Source organism: Ictalurus furcatus, chromosome 1, assembly GCF_023375685.1.
Source record: "Ictalurus furcatus strain D&B chromosome 1, Billie_1.0, whole genome shotgun sequence".
In the NCBI taxonomy this organism is placed as follows: Eukaryota; Metazoa; Chordata; class Actinopteri; order Siluriformes; family Ictaluridae; genus Ictalurus; species Ictalurus furcatus.
Genome location: NC_071255.1, coordinates 5,580,711 through 5,602,041, shown reverse-complemented (window position 1 = coordinate 5,602,041; position 21,331 = coordinate 5,580,711). Strand labels below are relative to the sequence as shown.

The 21,331-nt window shown below is 38.9% G+C and overlaps 1 protein-coding gene and 1 pseudogene across 2 annotated transcripts; both read right to left on the bottom strand.

Moving 5' to 3' along the window:
* LOC128605811 (NACHT, LRR and PYD domains-containing protein 12-like) overlaps positions 1-1,529 on the bottom strand; it is a 34,654-nt pseudogene extending 33,125 nt beyond the window's left edge.
* Positions 1,530-2,274: 745 nt separating this feature from the next.
* LOC128605819 (NLR family CARD domain-containing protein 3-like) lies at positions 2,275-20,218 on the bottom strand. Of its 2 annotated transcripts, none has more exons than XM_053621588.1 (11): positions 19,220-20,218; positions 18,814-18,874; positions 17,076-17,192; positions 16,687-16,803; positions 16,422-16,503; positions 16,084-16,288; positions 14,197-15,964; positions 6,435-6,611; positions 3,495-3,668; positions 3,170-3,346; positions 2,275-2,833 (listed from the first exon to the last, which is right to left on the bottom strand). In XM_053621588.1, exons 2-11 carry the CDS (start codon positions 18,864-18,866, stop codon positions 2,794-2,796), a joined length of 2,910 nt encoding a protein of 969 aa, XP_053477563.1. In that variant the 5' UTR covers positions 18,867-18,874; positions 19,220-20,218; the 3' UTR covers positions 2,275-2,793. The 2 variants fall into 2 exon arrangements, with proteins under 2 accessions (XP_053477563.1, XP_053477571.1); XM_053621596.1 differs by having other exon boundaries at positions 16,422-16,485.
* Positions 20,219-21,331: the final 1,113 nt, after the last annotated feature.

Below are 21,331 nucleotides of genomic sequence, written 5' to 3'. Positions count from 1 at the left end.
CAACCACTGCATCATTATTACATTATTACTTAGTCATTAATCATCAGCTGTTTATGAATGTCTTGAGAAAAAGCTGCTGAATTAAACTATTCACTAGTCCCTTTTCACAGATACACATCAGAGTCTGATCTGTTGTAACATTCACTCTAACTACTAGGAGAAGATACACAAATGTCACAGGTCTTTGTTTGATATATACAAGTAAGAAAAACCCTACTACCATTAACTTTGCCAAAACCACAGCGTGTGTATATACAAAACGTTACAGAAAAACACAGGGAACAGCCATATATACACAATATACACAAAATTGTAAGAGTGCATGCATTAGAATTGTCAGTGAATGTCCAGTTTAGAGTGTGTGTGAGTGTTAAATTGTGTGAATTAAATTGATAGCGCATAGTTCTTGGTCAAAATGAACACGGATTGACACCAAAATGTATTAATTTCTCCATAAATGTATATAGTTAAAGTATACTACTGTTTTTCCACAACCATCTTATTACGTTAAGCCCAGAGTAAAGCAAAGAAAACCAGAACACTTACCAGCAGTTGCAAAAATAACTAATGCAGTCAGAATTGTAACTAAAGTATATTTTTAATGTGAAATACACTACACAGCATGTTATATTGTGTGTGTATGGGGGAACGGGGGACACTCATCTCAGCATGTGACAGACTGGTTATCTGAAAAAGTTGTGAAGGACAAGCATGAACACATCTTTGAAAGATTGTATTACTGTACTGTGTTGCTCTAAACTTCATTCAGAGTCCTGTCACAGTCGGCTTCCTTTATGGGAAGTAACGTCGATCAGCTGATTCAATGACATTGTGGGAATTCCCTCGATGGTTGTCTGGCGAACTCTTTCGAGAGTAAACGGGAACACAATCACATGTCCGGGCAATACGACCAAAGGGAAAAATAATTACACAATCACAAATTAACCTAGTCACACCCTTCACTCACCTCTCAAACTTATCTGTCTCCTTTTCCACAGACACACTCATTTTGGAAGCCATGTCTTCTCCAGATTATATCTGTAATCACACACACACACACACAAACACACGCACGCACGCACACACGCACAGTAACAGTGATTTGGTGGTTTAATGTCTTACTCCAGTCCAACATGGGTGTGTTAAAGCTATCTCTGTATTATCACACGGTTCACTTACAGGAAAATCAAGTCCTACAGTAAACTGTGTAAGTTACAACTTCAGTGAAAATTAACTGAACTGTTCTTCATCTAGTGTAGATTCATAATATTCACATATTATAGCTTTAGATTTAGATACTTACTGTGTTTTTCCCCGAGGAAGTTTTACAGTCCTCTTGTCATAAAGTGCAGTTTCACGTTCATGCAACCTGGACTAACTAGTTTAGGCATACCAGATAAACAGGAAGGAGAAGTGAGCAAGTGAAAAGTGATCACTTTGTTCTTGCCACCACCGTCTCTGGCTTGCTCATTAGGGAAAAAATGTATAAATTAAAAATTTATATCTGGAATTTATATATAGTGGTGCTTAAAAGTTTGTTAGAATTTTCTATATTTCTGCATAAATATTACCTAAAACACCATCAGATTTTCACACCAGTCCTAACAGTAGAGAAAGAGAACCCAATTAAACAAATGAGTCAAAAATATTATATTTGGTCATTTATTTATTGAGGAAAATGATCCATTATTACATATTTGTGAGTCTGTGAGTGGCAAAAGTATGTGAACCTCTAGCATTAGCAGTTCATTTGAAGGTGAAATTAGTGTCAGGTGAAAATCTGATGATGTTTTAGATCATATTTTTGTAGATATGTAGAAATTTCTAAAGTGTTCATAAACTTTCAAGCACCATTGTACTGTATATCAGAACATTAATATCTGAATGTGTGTGTGAGTGTGTAGGGCTGGTATATACAAAGCTTCTCATAGCAAATTTTTGGTCTTCAATTCTTAGTGATCAGTAAATGTATTAAAAATGTCCTTTCGCTAAGAGTTATAAAATAATATATTTTCACTTTCAGTGTGAATCTGTCACTCAACACAGGGCATTTTAAAATATTCTAAGTCTTCAAAAATGTTTCAATGTCTAAATCCTTATGGTCACAAGGGAAGTTGAACAACTGTACAACACACATAAATACACTAATTATCTTAATTATTGAACATATTATGCTGTACGTTTCATATTACTGAACACATACACTATATAATATGCACACTAAAATCTAATACACACACACACACAAAATCAGGTTGCCTGAATTTTTAAATAGAATTTATTTTAATTGATAATTCAATATGCATTAATGTGTGAATCATTTAAGCATAATTATTTACAAAATTACCCAAATTATACATCTGTATCAGCACCAATAGGAAATTATAATTATATACAACTTAATCTATTGGTACACTTCTTCAGTTATAACCATTGTAAAGCTTTGTATAGAGACAAATCTAAATTAAAAGGCACATGATATGTACAATAAGGTTCTGTTTTGCTGTTAAAAAGAAAAGATTCATTACTGTTCAGTTTATATATTGTAGCTACATGATATTAGATTACACAGATGTAAGTTTACTTTATAGGTTTACATCTGTGATTGTTTGTAAACATGAAACAGGGGAGAAAAATAAAGCTCTGACAGGTGCATTCTTACATACACTATCTGATATACCAGAATAAAACATTATAAAAGAAAAAACTTCATCATTATCAGTAAATGAGAAAAGTAAAACATTAAAGTTTCAGTTGTTCTTTAAAACACTTTGCACTGCGTTGTGTTTATCCTCATAATCGTCTGCGTCTAAGACAAAAAAACTGTTCCAACCTGTACATGAAGGGAAAAAGGCAAGAATCAGTCACTTAAACATTTATAGTGAAACACTGACCCAAACACATCATACAGTGTGTGTGAGTGTAGAATCTTAAAAAAAATTTTTTTAAGCATTTCCTGTGTTTATAGTACAAATACACATAGTAAATGATCAACTAATGGATGATTAAATGAAATAGTACAACACAGAGTTTATTCTACATGCAAAGATATAACCACAATGAATACTCACACGTGTGTGTGTGTGTGTGTGTGTGTGTGTGTGTGTGTGTGTGTGTGTGTGTGTGTGTGTGTGAGTGAGTAAAAAAAGACAGTAAATCAGTAACTCACTGTAGTTTCTCCAGTTTACAGTGTGGATCCTTCAGTAGATCAGAGAGCAGCTTAATTCCTGATTCTCCTGGTTCATTCCAGTACACATGAAGCTCTTGCAGGTGTGATGAGGGGTTTGACCTCAGAGCTGAAACCAGAGCAACAAAGCCTTCACCTGTAATACTGCAGCCTACCAAACTGTACACACACACACACACAAACAAAAACACACAACAATTTTGCTTTATTAGTGCTGCTTGATTAAAATTATGAATAGACAAAATGTAATCTAAAACAGCCATATGACAGAAATGCAGGATCCACAGTGTGAAAGTGATGATCTGACCTCAGTTTCTCTAGTGTACAGTGTGGATTCTGCAGTCCTGCAGAGAGCAGCTTCACTCCTGAATCCCGCAGGTTATTGTAACTCAGGTCCAGTTCTCTCAGTCTGGAGGAGTTTGAGCTGAGAACTGAGGACAGAACTTTACAGCTTTCCTCTGTGAGCATACACTCACGCAGACTGGGAGAGAAATGATGATATATCAGAACACTGATGCCTGAATGTGTGTGTGTGTGTACAGCATTTATCAGCATTTATATGCATTGATGTCACTTTCCTGCCGGAAAACGCCCCCTCGGCCGGACTGAGTGGCAAAACATCCAGCAAAATGGCTGGCTTTAATAGGGGAAGCTGCGAAAACGCTAGTATAACTAACGATTATCAGCTTAAATTAAAGGCAGTTGCACTCGACAATGACCCTTACAGCTTGCCCAAGAACCTGTGGTCCATGGATATTGGCATGTGTCCAGAAATCGGTGTTCCCGACATTTATATGTACATGATTTTGATGCTGGGGAAATACACTAAGCAAAGCCTGAAGGCCGTGACGAGTTCCGGCTACCATGACATCACATGCATACCCTCTATTCCAGTGCATATAAACACTTCGACTTTACACACATAAGGTCTTAACTTTGTGCACATAAATATGAACAAAATATAAGTTTTCATAAGCATGCACAACAAATGAACATTAGTACTTTTAGTACTAATTAGTACAAAGCTGTTGTTGCCAGTTACAGCTTCAAGACATCTACAGTAAGAAGTAATTAGCTATGTGTAGTCATTAATTACCCCAGGTCATGACAGTCTCACTGATGGATTTGCAATTTCAAAATCCTCCATAAAGTTGCAGTGGGATTCAGGTCAGGAGATTGGCAAGGCCTTCTGGAGTTAATTTGGATATGAGGTTGTTTTCGTTGTTGTTTTTGTGTTGAAATTTTCAACATTCAGTATCTTGGCTGATTCTGGCTAATTCTGCATATTTGCTGTTACTTTCTGTAACTGCTTTACTCTGAATAGGGTCCTGGTGGATCTGGAGCCTACCCAGGCTCACTAGGTGTGAGATGGGAATATAACCTGAATGAGACACCAGTCCATCACACGGCACCATTTACATACAGTATCTCACAAAAGTGAATACACCCCTCACATTTTTGTAAATATTTGATTAGATCTTTTCATGTGACAACTCTGAAGAAATGAGACTTTGCTACAATGTAAAGTAGTGAGTGTACAGCTTGTGTAACAGTGTAAATTTGCTGTCCCCTCAAAATAACTCAACACACAGCCATTAATGTTTATACCGCTGGCAACAAAAGTGAGTACACCCCTAAGTGAAAATGTCCAAATTGGGCCCAGTTAGCCATTTTCCCTCCCCGCTGTCATGTGACTTGTTAGTGTTACAAGGTCTCAGGTGTGAATGGGGAGCAAGTGTGTTAAATTTGGTGTCATCGCTCTCACACTCCCTCATATTGGTCACTGGAAGTTCAACATGGCACCTCATGGCAAAGAACTCTCTGAGGATCTGAAAAAAAGAATTGTTGCTCTACATAAAGATGGCCTAGGCTATAAGAAGATTGCCAAGACCCTGACACTGAGCTGCAGCACGGTGGCCAAGACCATACAGTGGTTTAACAGGACAGGTTCCACTCAGAACAGGCCTTGCCATGGTCGACCAAAGAAGTTGAGTGCACGTGCTCAGCGTCATATCCAGAGGTTGTCTTTGGGAAATAGACGTATGAGTGCTGTCAGCATTACTGCAGAGGTTGAAGGGGTGGGGGATCAGCCTGTCTGTGCTCAGACCATACGCCGCACACTGCATCCTGCATCGAATTGGTCTGCAGGCTGTCATCCCAGAAGGAAGCCTCTTCTAAAGATGATGCACAAGAAAGCTCACAAACAGTTTGCTTAAGACAAGCAGACTAAAGACATAGATTACTGGAACCATGTCCTGTGGTCTGATGAGACCAAGATAAACTTATTTGGTTCAGATGGTGTCGAGCGTGTGTGGCGGCAACCAGGTGAGGAGTACAAAGACAAGTGTGTCTTGCCTACAGTCAAGCATGGTGGTGGGAGTGTCATGGTCTGGGGCTGCATGAGTGCTGCCGGCACTGGGGAGCTACAGTTCATTGAGTGAACCATGAATGCCAACATGTACTGTCACATACTGAAGCAGAGCATGATCCCCTCCCGTTGGAGACTGGGCCACAGGGCAATATTCCAGCATGATAACGACCCCAAACACACCTCCAAGACGACCACTGCCTTGCTAAAGAAGCTGAGGGTGAACATGATGGACTGTCCAAGCATGTCTCCAGATTGAGCATCTGTGGGGCATCCTCAAATGGAAGGTGGAGGAGTACAAGGTCTCTAACATCCACCAGCTCCGTGATGTCGTTATGGAGTGGAAGAGGACTCCAGTGACAACCTGTGAAGCTCTTGTGAACTCCATGCCCAAGAGGGTTAAGGCAGTGCTGGAAAATAATGGTGGCCACACAAAATATTGACACTTTGGGCCCAATTTGGACATTTTCACTTAGTGGTGTACTCACTTTTGTTGCCAGCGGTTTAGACATTAATGGCTGTGTGTTGAGTTATTTTGAGGGGACAGCAAATTTACACTGTTACACAAGCTGTACACTCACTACTTTACATTGTAGCAAAGTGTCATTTCTTCAGTGTTCACATTAAAAGTTATAATCAAATATTTAGAAAAATGTGAGGGGTGTACTCACTTTTGTGAGATACTGTACATTCACACACCCATTCACACATAGGGGCAACTTATCTAAACAAATCCAACCAGACAACCTGGAGAAAACCCAGACAGACACAGGGAGACATACACAGAAGCTCATATCTCAACAAGAACTTATTTGGATGAAACAAGAACTCAGTTGCACCAATTTAAAAAAAAACATTTAAGTGTAAAAGTGATTTTACTTCAGTTTCTCCAGTGTACAGTGTGGATTCTCCAGTCCAGCAGAGAGCAGCTTCACGCCTGAATCCTGCAGTTCATAATTGCGACTAAGGTCCAGTTCTCTCAGACTAGAGGAGGATGAACTGAGAACTGAGGACAGAACTCTACAGATTTCCTCTGTGACTTTACACTGAGACAGGCTGGGAGAGAAATGATGACATATCAGAACACTAACATCTTAAAAACAAAAATATATTATTACAATTCTACAGTTGTATGCAAAAGTTGACATATTTTGTTGTAAAAAGTTACTGTACTTTATATTTGAAAGAATTAGTAATGCTAACTGTTGCATGAGTAAAAGTTTGGATATCTTTTCAGTTGTATAGTTTCAGAACTAAATTAACTTGATGAGTCTTAACTGACTTATTAATAAGGACAAGAATTATGATCGGAAATAACATTTTCAGAGTGTAAGAAATCCTCTGACTGTTCAACCATTCTGCTAACACTCAACAACCATGGGCTCCTCTGATGCAATGAGGATCTGAAAATAAATGTAATTGATGCCTACAAAGCAGAAGTTTATGAAAAGACATCAACATGCTTTCAGTTTACAATTGTGACTGTCCAGAATGTTACTAAGAAATGGCAGTTAAGAAGATCGGTGATCCGTGTATGCTACAGAAAGGCAAAATAAACCCCCCACTAAAGACATGCAGGAAGGATTAGCTGAGACAGCTGAGTGGTGCTGAACTGTTCTACTCCCTAGGGTTGCTTCCACAAACATGATCTGCATGGAGGAATCTGAACTTCACTCTCAGCATAGTTTTCAATGGTGCTATAAAACACATTCCTCCATCCACAAAGCTGCATGAGCCAAAACTTCAAATATGGCATAATCCTAATCAATCTTTAAATCTTCCTTGTATACAATTTTACTTTACATTCTGATGGTCATCTGTCTGTACCCTGTGAGCACTGAAATCAGTAATTACTCTCTCAGTTAAGCTGATTTGATTGACAATAACTGGGATAGAAGCTAATCAGTTTACCTACTATTACATATTATTATACCACCAGTAAAAAGTATACTCATGGTCAGTAGTAACAAATCCCATTCAATGCATAGAAGCGTGCATACACTGTTCACACATAAAACTATGTATATGCACCTTTATTATTAAAGGTTTATTATTATCATTATTATTACTATTATTATTATTATTATTATTATTATTATTATTATTATTATTATTATGCACCCTAATTTCTCCATCTGGGGATTAATAAAGTATTATCTTATCTTTAAAAATGAGACCCCAAATATTCACAAATTTTGACTAATATATACTAATATATGGGGATAATATATATAATTTTATACCATGGTCTGTCTCGATTCTGATTGGCTGGAAATTATGTGTTCAAACTGTAGTGCACAGGTAGTTCTAGTCGGTTTAATCACAGTTCTAAATTAATGCCCATGCCTAATAAACACCTGTAACCATAGTAACATACAGTTACAATTTCATACAGTAGTTAAACTCACAGTTTCATTATTATTAGAGACCTGGCACAGACGCAGGTAATTCACACACGCGCAGTCTCTCTCTCTCTCTCTCTCTCTCTCTCTCTCTCTGTCTCTCTCTCTCGTGTGCGCATGGACTGAGTGAGTGGGCGGAGTCGGAGCGGAAGTGAGTGAGTGTGTGGCCGAGGCCGCTGCTCCAAGTTCGCTTGTTCATTTTTTCTATCTATTTTTTCTTAAGAAATACGATTTCCTTTAGGTCTTTGGTTTCTGAGAGAGTTTAAATTACTATTGTTTGTTGTGTGTGTGTGCGTGCGTGCGTGTGTGTTTTTGTGTGTGTTTCTCGCTGGCTTGGGCGGCTGTTTCCGTGTTGTTTTGGGAAACATGGCTGCCCCAGGTACCGGGAAATATGATTCTCTCACGCGGTGACATGCTATTAAAGTAGCCACTACCGCTAGCGTTGAGGAGGTTAGTCTGGCCGTGGTGGAGAGTGTAGGATACGACAACATTCTGTCTGCGGCCCGGATGAATAGTGCTGTTGTGCTGTTTCTGAAAACGGTGGAGTTAGCAAACGAAATGGTGGACAGTGGAGTTGTCATTGTGTGGCAACATGGTGTGTTCCACTTAGTGCTTCCTTTGTCAACACCATCTAAAAAAGTAATTCTGTCTAATGTTCCTCCTTTTATTAAGGATGAGGTACTGTCACAAACTCTATCCCGCTATGGTAAACTGGTCTCCCAGATCAAGAAGATCGCAATCACAAGCAAATCCCCTCGTGTAAAACATATCGTGTCTTTTAGACGGTTTGTGTACATGGTTCTGAAGGACAATAATGAGCTGGATCTGACACTGAATGTAAATATGGAGGATTTTAATTATGTCATCTATGCCACTACTACTACAATGAAGTGCTTTGGGTGCTGTTTATCTGGTCATCTGGTGAGGGCCTGTCCTGAAAAACGGATAAATCCTGAAAATAATGATAATGCTAACGTGGCCGCTGGTGACGAGATTACTGCTGGAGAGGGTGTTGGGGTGGATGGGGCCCACACACCGGGAGAGGGAACAGCAGTACCTTCTCAGGTGGAGACACCTGAAGCTGGCCCCTCTCACCAGGGTGTCGGTGTTCAACCAGGTGAAGAAGAGAAGGCTGAGACTGAGCCGGATTTAGGTGATAAGGATACACAGGATAGTACAGTGTCACTAGATAGTGTGGATTTGTCCCTTGTTGATGAAGGTGCGGATGATAGCTCTCATATGGATACAGAAGAGAATGTGTTCAAGGTGCCCCAGAGAAAGAGACGGAGAAATCGTCCTCATGCACAGGCTAAGAGGAAAGATATCGCAGAGGAGGTGATTTTTGGGGAGGTAGAGAGTGAGAGCGAAGCCTCCGACTGTAGTATAACATGTAGTGTAAATCTAAGTGGCTTTTCGAGCCATGAATATAGTGTGGATGACATCAAGGTTTTTCTGAGAAAGACTAAACATGCTAGGAATGTGAGGATAGACGAGTTTTTCCAGGATGTGGAACAGTTCATTAGAAAAACACGTGGGTTTATGGCAGAAGGGGGTTTCACTGATCAGGAGGGATACCGTTTAAAAAAAATCCTTACAAAAGTCAGTGTAATGTTAGACAATAATGGTAGTGATAGTCAATCCTAGACATCATGTACGTAAATCTATTATTTTTCCTCATATTTATGAGTGAGTTTCGAATCGCTTCGTTGAATTTAAAGAAATAAAAGATTTTTGTTATTTGAAACGGTGAAGCAAAAGAAAATTGATGTAATCTTTGCTCAGGAAACCCACACAGACGCTAATAATGCTGCGGACTGGGCCAGGGAGTTTAAAGGGTTATCCGTTTTAAGTCATAAGACATCTACCAGTGGGGGAGTAGCTATTTTATTTTCCTATAATTTTATCCCCTGTTCTTATCAAGTTGATGAAATCATAAAGGGTCGACTGTTAAAGGTTAGAGCTCAATATTAGAATAGGTGGGTTGTTTTTGTTTGTGTTTATGCCCCGACCACGGCCATTGAAAGAATGGTATTTTTACGAAGCTTAGATAATGTCCTTAAAAATTGTGACTCTGATGATTTTTTGATTCTAGGGGGGGACTTTAATTGTACAGAGCTGGATATGGACAGGAATCATGTAGAGCCCCATATGCCATCACGTAGAAGGTTAGTCGAGTTAATGAATTCCTGTGACCTTGTGGACATTTGGAGAAATTTTCACCACATGCAGAAACAATATACCTGGGTGCACTCCTACAATAATATGCTCTCTATGGCCAGATTGGATAAATTTTATGGTTTTAAACACCAGTTAAGTGCTTTTAGAAGTTGTGTAATTATGCCGGTAGGATTTACGGACCATTGTATGGTTCTGTCTACTGTGTATTTAAGTAAACTCAAGCATAAGAGTGCGTATTGGCATTTTAACACCAGTTTATAACAAGACGGTCATTTTAAGGATGTGTTTAAATATTTTTGGAGTGATTTTAGAACCACAAAGGGTTCTTTTAAATCGGTGCAACAGTGGTGGGATTTTGCCAAAACGCAAATTAAACAGCTGTGTCAACAGTATACATCCAATGTCATGAGAGACACAACTCTACGCATGAAATCCTTGGAGGATGAAATAATGGCACTTCAAGAGTTAATGAAAAACACAGGACGGCAGGTATGCATAGAAAATTTAAGGACAAAAAAGAATTTATTGACCAAATTGCTAGACGTTACCGCACAAGGAGCTCTGGTCAGGTCACGATTTCAGACTGTAGAGTGTATGGATGCACCATCAAAATTCTTTTTTAATTTGGAAAAAAAGAATGGTCAGAATAAGATGATACATGGCCTGTTCTCTGATGATGGGACACTTTTAGTGGACCATAGAGAAATTCGAAAGAGAGCAGTCGGTTTCTACAAGGAACTGTACAAGTGTGAAATCTCCGATGAACAGGCCCATGATAACGTCTTCTTGAAGGATCTCCCTCAGGTGTCAAAGGAAACACATGCAGACCTCGGAGGGGCATTGACCCTAGAGGAACTGCTACGAGCCCTCCAGGGTATGGAGAGTGGCAAGACACCAGGGATCGATGGTCTACCGGCTGACTTTTATAAGTCTTTTTGGCCTGAAATGGGTGTTGACCTACTGGAGGTACTGGGTGACAGTTTAGTCACGGGGCAGCTGCCACTCAGTTGTCGCAGAGCAGTATTGACTCTGTTGCCCAAAAAAGGAGATCTACACGACATAAAATCATTGAGACCTGTTTCAGTTCTCTGTGTGGAATACCAACTGCTCTCTAAGGTTTTGGCAAACCGACTTAGTAAAGTCATGGAAGAGGTGATCCATCTGGACCAGACCTACTGTGTGCCGGGTAGATTTATTCATGATAACATTTCGTTCATTAGGGATTTTGTAGAGGCCGGAAGGATTTTTAATTTGGAATGTGGTTTGGTTTTAATTGACCAGGAAAAGGCTTTCGACAGGGTTGAGCATACCTACTTATGGAACGTTTTGTCTGCTCTTGGTTTTAATTCAGATTTTATCGATAAAATAAGAGTTCTGTACCGTGACAGTGAAAGCATACTGAAGATTAATGGTGACTTGTGTGCTCCTTTTAAAGTTCATAGGGGAATAAGACAAGGATGCCCACTATCAGGCATGTTGTATTCCCTTGCGATTGAACCTCTTTTAGCAAAACTGAGAACAGAACCGCAAGGTATAACAATTCCAAAGTGTGAGGGTGTTTTTAAACTATCAGCATATGCTGACGATGTGGCGATACTTGTTGGCAGCCAGAGGGATGTTGATACGATGTTGAAGATCACTGACGGTTTTAGAATTGTTTCTTCCGCCAAGGTAAACTGGGAGAAAAGCGTGGCGTTTTTAATCGGGAGATGGTCAGGCGGCATCCGAAACCTCCCAGACCGCTTATTGTGGTGTAGAGATGGTTTTAAGTATTTGGGGGTGTTTTTAGGAGACGAAGGGTTTATGGGGAAAAACTTCGAAGGGACTGTCGAGAAGGTAAAGGGTCGGTTGGAGAAGTGGAATTTTTTAGTTAAAAAAGTGTCCTTTAGGGGGCGTGTGCTTATAATTAACAACCTGGTAGCATCATCCCTCTGGCATAGGCTTGCGTGCATCGATCCCCCAATACATGTTTTATCTAAAATCCAGTCAATTTTGGTTAATTTTTTCTGGGACAATCTACACTGGGTTCCACAGAGTGTTCTGTTTCTCCCCAAGGATGAAGGGGGACATGGACTGGTACACCTGCAGAGCAGGACTGCAGCCTTTCGGTTACAGTTTGTGCAAAGGCTGCTACAGGGACCTGTAAATGCAAACTGGAAGGCTGTAGCATGTGCCATTTTACGGACACTTGAAGGGCTGGATTTACATAAACCTCTTTTCTGGATGGACCCGAAAAAGATGGACATCAGGAAACTTCCTGCTTTTTACCGTAATGTTTTTAAAGTGTGGGGACTTTTAACAGTGCAGAGAGTACAATGCTCAAGTTCTCTCTACTGGCTGCTGCAGGAGCCAATCATAAATGGTTCCATTTTAGATGTATCTCAGAGAAAGCCGTTTCCTGCGCTTACGGAGGGGTTCCGCAGGGCTGGTGTCGTCACTCTGGGTGACCTACTGACCTTAGCAGGACCGGAGTTTGGGAACGCGGTGGGAGTTGCTGGACACATAAAGATGAGGTCAGTCCGTGTAGTCACGCAGTTCCTTGTGGAATGGAGGTCCCTGTTGATTGAAGAGGTCTTGAAAATGCTGGAGGAATATTCCGGAGGGCTAATTAGTCCCAATGACCAAGATCCTTTACCGGATTTTAGTGTCTCGGCGAATGTACGTGAGTGCTCAGGTGTGTTTTTTTAAATCTGAAAAACTAAGTTTTGTGGGTCTCAAGTTACCATCTGGGAAAGAACTGTACAAAATGTGTGTACTATCTCTAAATAAAAATTATCTGGACAAAAGAGTCGACACACGTTGGCGTTCTGTTCTACAAATAAAGGAACATGTAAAGCCACAATGGAGAGCTTTGTACAAGTCACCATTAACAAAAAAGTGTGGGGATTTACAGTGGAGGATTTTACACGGTGCAGTGGCTGTTAATTCTTTTATCTGTGTTTTAAACCCTGATGTGAGTTACGAATGTCCTTTCTGTGCCGTGAGAGAATCTGTTTTTCACATGTTTATGCACTGTGTAAGATTGAAGCCTCTTTTTACTGTTTTACAGAGACTGCTTGGCCATTTTTATGAGAGTTTTACAATCGAAACTTTTATTTTTGGTTTTAAATACTCTCAAAAAAAAGGTTTAAGTGTCAGTTGATAAATTTTATCATAGGGCAGGCAAAGATGGCCATATATGTCAGCAGGAGAAACAGAATTGAATCAAATTCAGGGGACAGCGTTTTAGTGGTTTTTGTGATTCTGTTAAAATCTAGGATACTAATCGATTTTAAGTTTTACCAAGAGATGAAAGACCTTGTATCATTTGAAAATATATGGTTTCTGGAAGGGGCATTATGTGTGGTTTTAGAAGAAAAAGTGAGATTTCATCAACTTTTAGAAGACTGTATACATACTGGTTGAAACTTGTTTGCTTATTTTTGCGGGTTTTGAAGGCAACTGGAAGGAGAATTATTTTAATTATCTATTTATCTATTTATATATATATATATATATATATATATATATATATATATATATATATATATATATATATATATAGTGTGTGTATATAAATTTATTTTACTTTTTTTCTTTTAAGGTCATTTGCAATGACTCTGAGGGACCGAAATAGGTCGATGTAGCTTTTAAAAGCTTGTAAATAAAAGGCCTTTGAAATTCAAAATTCTCTCTCTCTCTCTCTCTCTCTCTCTCTCTCTCTCTCTAATAACTATTTATTATAATTCCTTTAAATAACTGTTATCTTATCACACTACTTTATCTCTGTATATGATTTAGAGCAGACAGAATTCTAGATCTAACGACCCGTATATAAAATAACTAATGAAAATTAACCGTTTGTTTTATCCTTTCAGTCAGATGTTGCACTGCAAACATTAATAACAGCTTTAACTTGTCAGTGCTGGCAAGTGACCATGGTATAAGTGGAATAATTCATGGCTAGGTGTGAGCTACAACATTTTAATGCACTCCGCTTCGTGTCAGGTTGTTCTGCACATGGAGTTCATTAGAGTTACAACAAAATAATAAAACACATTTATGGAATAAAAATTACTCACTTTGCCATTCTTGATGCTTTCATGACTGGTATCAACCTCAGAAGACATTCATCTGATCTGTCATATTTCCTCAAGTCAAACTCATTCAGAGTCTCTTCTGAGTTCAGCAACACAAACACAAGAGCTGACCACTGAGCAGGAGAGAGACGGATTCCATTAAGACACCAGTCATCTCTTCTGTTCAGGTAATGTTGGACTTCCTGCTCTAGAGAATGATCATTCAGTTCATTCAGACAGTGGAACAGATTGATGGATTTCTCTGGAGATGGATTCTCTCTGATCTTCTCCTTAATGTACTCAACTGTTTCCTGTTTGTTGTGAGAGCTGCTTCCTGTCTGGGGCAGTAGGTCTCGTAAGAGAGTCTGATTGGACTCCAGGGAGAGACCCAGAAGGAAGCGAAGGAGCAGGTCCAGGTGTCCATTCTCACTCTTTAAGGCCTTGTTCACTGCTCTCTTCAGGAAATCAGACATGTTTGACTTGGTGAAAAGATCAGACAGATCAGTGGATTGGTGTTCTGTTAGATTTCTGCTGATGAAGGAGAGAAATGTGTATAAAGCAGCCAGAAACTCCTGAACACTCAGATGTACAAAGCTGAACACCTTCCCCAGATGAATTCCAAACTCTTCTCTGAAGATTTGGGTACACACTCCTGAGTACACGGACACTTCTCTGACATCAATACCACACTCTCTTAGGTCTTCCTCATAGAAGATCAGGTTTCTTTTCTCCAGCTGTTGGAAAGCCAGTTTTCCCAGTGCCAGGATACTCTCTCTGGTCTGCTGAGGATCAGGGTCACATTTCTGATGGTACTTTTGGTCCTTGTGTTTGATCTGAATGATTAGGAAGTGTGTGAACATTTGAGTCAGAGACTTGGGGATCTCTCCACTCTCTGCGTTACCGAACATTCTCTCTAGAACAGTGGCTGAGATCCAGCAGAAGACTGGGATGTGGCACATGATGTAGAGGCTTCTTGAAGACTTCATGTGTAAGATGATTTTATTGGACAAGCTCTGATCACTGATCCTCTTCCTGAAGTACTCCTCTTTCTGAGGATCACTGAACCCTCGTACCTCTGTTACCTGGTCTACACACTCAGGAGGGATCTGATTGGCTGCTCCTGGTCGAGTGGTTATCCAGAGGAGAGCAGAGGGAAGCAGATTGCCCTTGATGAGGTTTGTCAGCAGCACATTCACTGAGGCTGACTCTGTTACATCACACAATCTCTCATTCTTCTGGAAATTTAGAGGAAGTCGACACTCATCCAGACCATCAAAGATGAACAGGACTTTGTTGATCTCATAGTCTATTAATCGTAATTCTTTTATTTCTGGGAAAAAGTGATGAAGGAGATCCATCAGACTGAGATTTTTCTGCTTCATCAGATTCAGCTCTCTAAAGGGAAGTGGAAACATGAAGATGATGTCCTGATTTGCTTTTCCTTCAGCCCAGTCCAGAATGAACTTCTGCACAGAGACTGTTTTTCCAATTCCAGCAACTCCTTTAGTCAGCACTCTTCTGATGGACTTGTCTTTAAAGAGGTCATTACATTTGATGGGTGTCTCCTGTGCTGCTGGTCTCCTGGACGCTGTCTCAATCTGTCTCACCTCATGTTCATTATTGACGTCTCCACTCCAACCCTCTGTGATGTAGAGCTCTGTGTAGATCTCATTCAGAAGTGCTGAGCTTCCAGGCTGTGAGATTCCTTCATTAATTCTTTTACATGTCTTACTCAGACTGGATTTGAGTTTTTGACTACCACAGGTGAGTTCTAATAAAAAGAAGAATACAATTCTGTGCATATCATATTTAATGTCAGTACTGATATATTGATCTATTGATAATATATCTTGATTACTAAATTGATGTTATAAACCCATGAGCTCTTACTGTTCTGCAGTGTGTTAGCGAGATCTGTGTGGTTCATCTTATTCAGGAAGTGTAGTGTGATCTTCAGCACTCCCTCTCTGACACTGTTCTGATCCTCCTCATCTTCCACCTTCCTATCAGAGCATACTGGGTAATCTGGACTCAGGAGCTTCTTAAATCTCTTCAGCTCATTCCTTAACAGAGTGATGAAATTGTGCTCCAGCTCCTGGATAGAAATAAAGTTTATAATAAAAGCTCAAACAATGTCATTTATCAGAGGGATAGACATGATTCTGAGAGATAAATGAATATTACTGGTAGATTACTGAAATATAAAGAAAAGTTATACACACACTCACCGTAAATACAGCCTCCAACTCATCTGTGCAAATTATTTTTGATTTCTTTGTCCTGCTTTGTGGTCTGTGAACAAATAAAACACTGAGAAGATTTTATTGCACAATACATTTTTTTTTATAGAAATTTAACACTATCACATATAATTGCTTATTCATTATATTTTCTTTCTTTCTTTTATTTAGAAAAACATAATACAGTTAATACAGTTTAATAAGGTGGGACTAGGAGTGAGAAACATCGCCATTACAATAAGTCTATACTGACCTCAGATTAGTAGATCTGTCTGTGTCTGAGAACAATGGTGGTGGATCTATTGACTCATCACTCTTCATAGACACACTGCTGGGTTCAGGTGAATCTGATCTCTTACCCTGAATCAGACTAGAGCAAAATGTTGTTGAACCAAATAGAAGTAGAACACTTAGTGTGGTATACAACACACAATTGGCATCTTAAGTCAAGGCAAAATCCACATGACAGAGTCAATAGATGAAATTATAACAAGCATGAGAACCATTTAATTAAAATGAAGCAATTAAGGCACTACAATGTTTTTTTTTCATGTTGCCTTTTCGTGATGTGCACAATTCATGACTATGGAATACATGCTTACCCTTACTTGCTCAATGATTCCTTCTGCAATTTATCCTTACCTAAATTCAGTAGTAGAATTTCTGTCTCCAAACAATGGTGGTGGGTCTATTGACTCATCACTTTTCATGGACACACAGCTAGGTTCAGGATAGTCAAAATTCTTACCCTGAATTAGACTAAACACACACACCACAAACACTTAATATCTCTCTTATGAATTTTATCATCATTACACAGTTTTTCTTTGTTTCTCTGTAATGTAACTGGTTTGATGGTTGTGGCAGGTGTGGGTGGGGTTTAGTGGGAGTCTGCTGTGGGGAAAGGGTTACTGTTGCATATCTTGTGCTTATTATGTCTTCATGCGAGAGAGAGAGAGAGAGAGAGAGAGAGAGAGAGAGAGAGAGATGTTAATGCTGTTAATAAAGCTCAAATTAATTTTCAGCATGAGTCTGCTATGTCTGGAGTTTAATTAGATGTCTGTCATATAATGGTATGTTGTTATACCATTATACATATGCTGACTTGGAGATATCATTAAGTTCCTGTGATGTAGTTCCTTTCTTTGAATCATTTCCCAGGAGATTCTTGCCTGTTTCAGCATTTAAACATTTTTACCATCAATAAATTCTTCACTATTCTGCATCATTATTGTTTGCAGTATTTTTCTCTCTCTCTCTTTTCACTTCCAGTTCTTTTTTCAAATAACACTTTTTTTTCATTTACAGACTGCAAACATAGGCTCTTTACCAGAAACAATAGCTAATAGCTGATATTGATGATCAGTGTAGATTAGTTAGCATTCTGATGGAGAAGAATGCCGCATCAGAGATGCACTTCTAGACACTAAAGTCTAGCAAGAGTGAGAGCAACATTGTTTTGGTAGGGGAAAGTCTGGGTGGTTTAAGCAAAGGTAGTAAACCACCAACTCTGGCATTAGACCCCTTACAGCACACTGAATGACTAAACTCTGTAGCTTAGTTACAAAGGCAAAGCTAATGCTAAGGCTTGCCCATGGGAACAGCAGTTCTCTCCATTTCATGGGTCCAACAGTTTGCTCTCTTCAGTGAACACCTACTGAGCTAGGCCTTTAGGGGGCTGCAGCAGCCTTAGTTAGGTGTACAGTATACCAGGCCCAGGGTGCCAGACATTGGAGGTAACCTTAGGGTCTTAGGAAAGCACAGGTTCTCCTGTGAGGAGGCATTGCAGTTTTTTAGAAGGATATTGTGGACATTATACAAAATACTGATATTCAAATTCAAATTTTATTTGTCACCCATACACAGTACGATATGTAGTCTTTTTTACTGTCCATGACATAAAATAGAATTTACATAGACTAAAATTTACTTGTATACAGTTAGAAAAAGTACTTTTAAAAAGTATAAAAAAAATTAATGTATGGATATAAAGATGAGTGGCAGTAACAGTCTGACTATAACTGGGATAAAATGCAGATATCTGCAGTTGTTTGTGCAACATTTAACTGAGGTAAATGTATTGAAATGAAATTGCCCACATATATAGAAAATATTTATAAATACAGGTTAATACAGGGTAAAGTGGTTGCTGAAGATGAATGAATTTAAAGGAATGTAGGTGATGTGGATGTTGTGTAAGCACGTCATGTCCAAGTCATGAACTTAAATATACTTATATACTGTATAAGTATATAATTGACAGAAACATCCACTTTAATCAATATCTGAAATTTTATCTTGCTGCAATGACTTTAACAACATTTTGAAGACCACCTCAAGTTTATGTTTTGTTACGTTTCCTGAGTCACCCTTCACTTACCGCTTGTCTTTCTTTGTGTCCTGTTCCCCAGAGACACTCATTTTGGAGGTCATGTTTTACACTTATAAACATGAAAACACACACACACACACAGAAACACAAATTAGATTAAATTCAGTTTAATCTCTGACTCAAACTGACAAAATAGTTACATTAATTCTACTACATTACTTTTTGTAGTTTCATTTTTACTACATTTGTAGAACATTTTGTAGACATATTTACTTCAGTCCAACACGGGTGTGTTAAATCTAACTCTGTATTATCACACGGTTCACTTACAGGTATATCAAGTCCTACAGTAAACTGTGTAAGTTACAACTTCAGTAAAAATCAATTAAACTGTTCTTCATCTAGTGTAGATTCATAACATTCACATATTATAGCTTTAGATTTAGACACTTACTGTATTTTTCTCCTCAAAACTTTTACAGTCCTATCGTCACTAAATTCAGTTTCACTTTTACTTGAACTGGGTCGACTGGTTTAGTTAAAATAATTTTTAGAGCAGGAGGTGGAGTAAATAAACACACACACACACACATAAAATTAAGTTTTTTGGCTTATGGTATTAACACGAGTGAATTTTCTGTTTTATCATTTCTAACACAAAACTGGTGTGTGTTTGTGTGTGTGTGTGTGTGTGTGTGTGTGTGTGTGTGTGTGTGTGTTCACAACTACCTCTATAATTGTAAAAGACCGACAGGAAGAGGCTACATTATGCTTGCATAAAGAATGCTGTATGGCAACCTCAGGAAAAGTGCTGGGAACAACACCAACTGTCATTAAAGACTGTATCAACCTCTCCAAATCAATCAACACTGTTACCAGGAAGTTCTTTTGGAATGTTCTGTTTAAATTTGATAAATCACATGATCACAGGAGGTCATGTAACTCTTTTCTGTCAACTCATGAGTGAAGCAGTGGTATGTCCTGGCTCCTGTCCTCTTCAACATCTCATGCTTATGTGTCATCCATCTTCCCCACAAGGAGCTTCCCTATGAATGGGAGCCTGTTCAACACCAGGAGGTTTCAAGCATACTGATAAGGATACAAGTATACTCTTGTGGCTTTCTCTCCACAGGATGCCATAGTTGTCAGAACTTGCAACAGTATAGGGCTCTCGGTTAACACCTCCAAAACAATTGATCTATCATTCGAGTAATGGAGCACCAAACACACTGCCATTCTTCAAAATTAGCCATAAATCACTTATTGTCCTGCACATTTATAACTGGACACTAAAATGTTTTTGTGTACAGAATCCATTACCTTTTAAAGAAATACAGAATGATGTAAGCAGCATTTACTATCAGGGTGGGAACATTACCTCTTTCTCACAGTACACTGGTGTTCCATTCCAATTGAGTAACTGTTAAACCTCAATAGTCTATGCATAGCCATAATCCACCCTCTTTCTTTTAGACAAAGAATAAGTTGGCTAATACAGGTGATGTTGAGGGGCAAATGTACCCATGTTTCAGAGCCTCCTCAACGTATTTGTTCATGGCTTGGGTTTCCTTAGTGTACAAGGGGTAGATGTTAATTATACAGTGCATAGGGAAAGTTTTCAGAGCCTTTCAGGTCTTCCACATTTTGGAATGTTTGAGACAAATCTTAAAATGTATTCAACGCCCCCCCCCCCACCCCCCTCATCAATCTACACACAATACTCCACAATGACAAAGCAAACACAGTTTTTTGAATATTTGTACATTTGTGAAAAATAGAGAGAGAAGTGATACATTTACAGTTACATTAATTCATTGATCAGATGCTTTTGTCCAAAGCGACTTACAAATGAGGAAATAAAGATGGGTAGATGCTGATGTCTAAGGTATCCAGAGTGGGTTTCTTTTGGATGGGAATATAGAAAATATAGAATATAAAATACAGAATGATAGAAGAGATGAAAAGGGAGGAGGCCCTGTGAATTGCTGTGAAGTGGTATGGAGCATTGTGGAAGGGATGGGATCTAGCAGGCAGGTAGTGGGATTGCATGACAAGATCTGAAAGATCTCTTCTGTTGATAGAGAAGAAAAATATGTCAAAGAAAGAAAAGGAAAGGGGAAGACTGAACACGTGTAGGAATAAAGGTAGGAGAGAAGGACTGGCCATCAAGGAGGAGGGTGATTGAGGATGCACCAAGTTAAAAAGTGAAGAAAAGATGTTGCAGAGGTTGTGAGGATCATGTGCAGATACATTCTGTTTTCTCTTGTAGAAGGAGGTCTCAGCAGCTGTCACATTGATGAAACATTCTTTTTTTATTACACATAAATGGAAAAACGCCAACATAGAGTTTACTTTTATAGAGGTTTTTTTTTTTTTACATACAGTAGGTTTTTACTAGTAAAACTAAAAACTTTATTGTGCATGTAATGTGTGATTCAATAAATAGGATTTGTTTATATCACTAAATGAGAAAAGAAAGATATCAACACTTAGCTCTCCATAGTTGCCCATTGAACACTTGGTTATCTAACAGGTTATCCTCATAATCCTCTGTGTGTGATACTCA

What these genes read in the sequence shown, in the direction of transcription:
- LOC128605819 (XM_053621588.1), bottom strand. Translation starts at nt 18,866, where the DNA reads ATGACCTCCAAAATGAGTGTCTCTGGGGAACAGGACACAAAGAAAGAC. An exon ending in GACAGATCTACTAATCTGAG is followed by an intron (nt 16,504 to 16,686) that starts GTCAGTATAGAC and finishes AAATCTTCTCAG; the next exon opens with TGTTTTATTTGTTCACAGAC. An exon ending in AAAGCATCAAGAATGGCAAA is followed by an intron (nt 6,612 to 14,196) that starts GTGAGTAATTTT and finishes TTTCTCTCCCAG; the next exon opens with CCTGTCTCAGTGTAAAGTCA.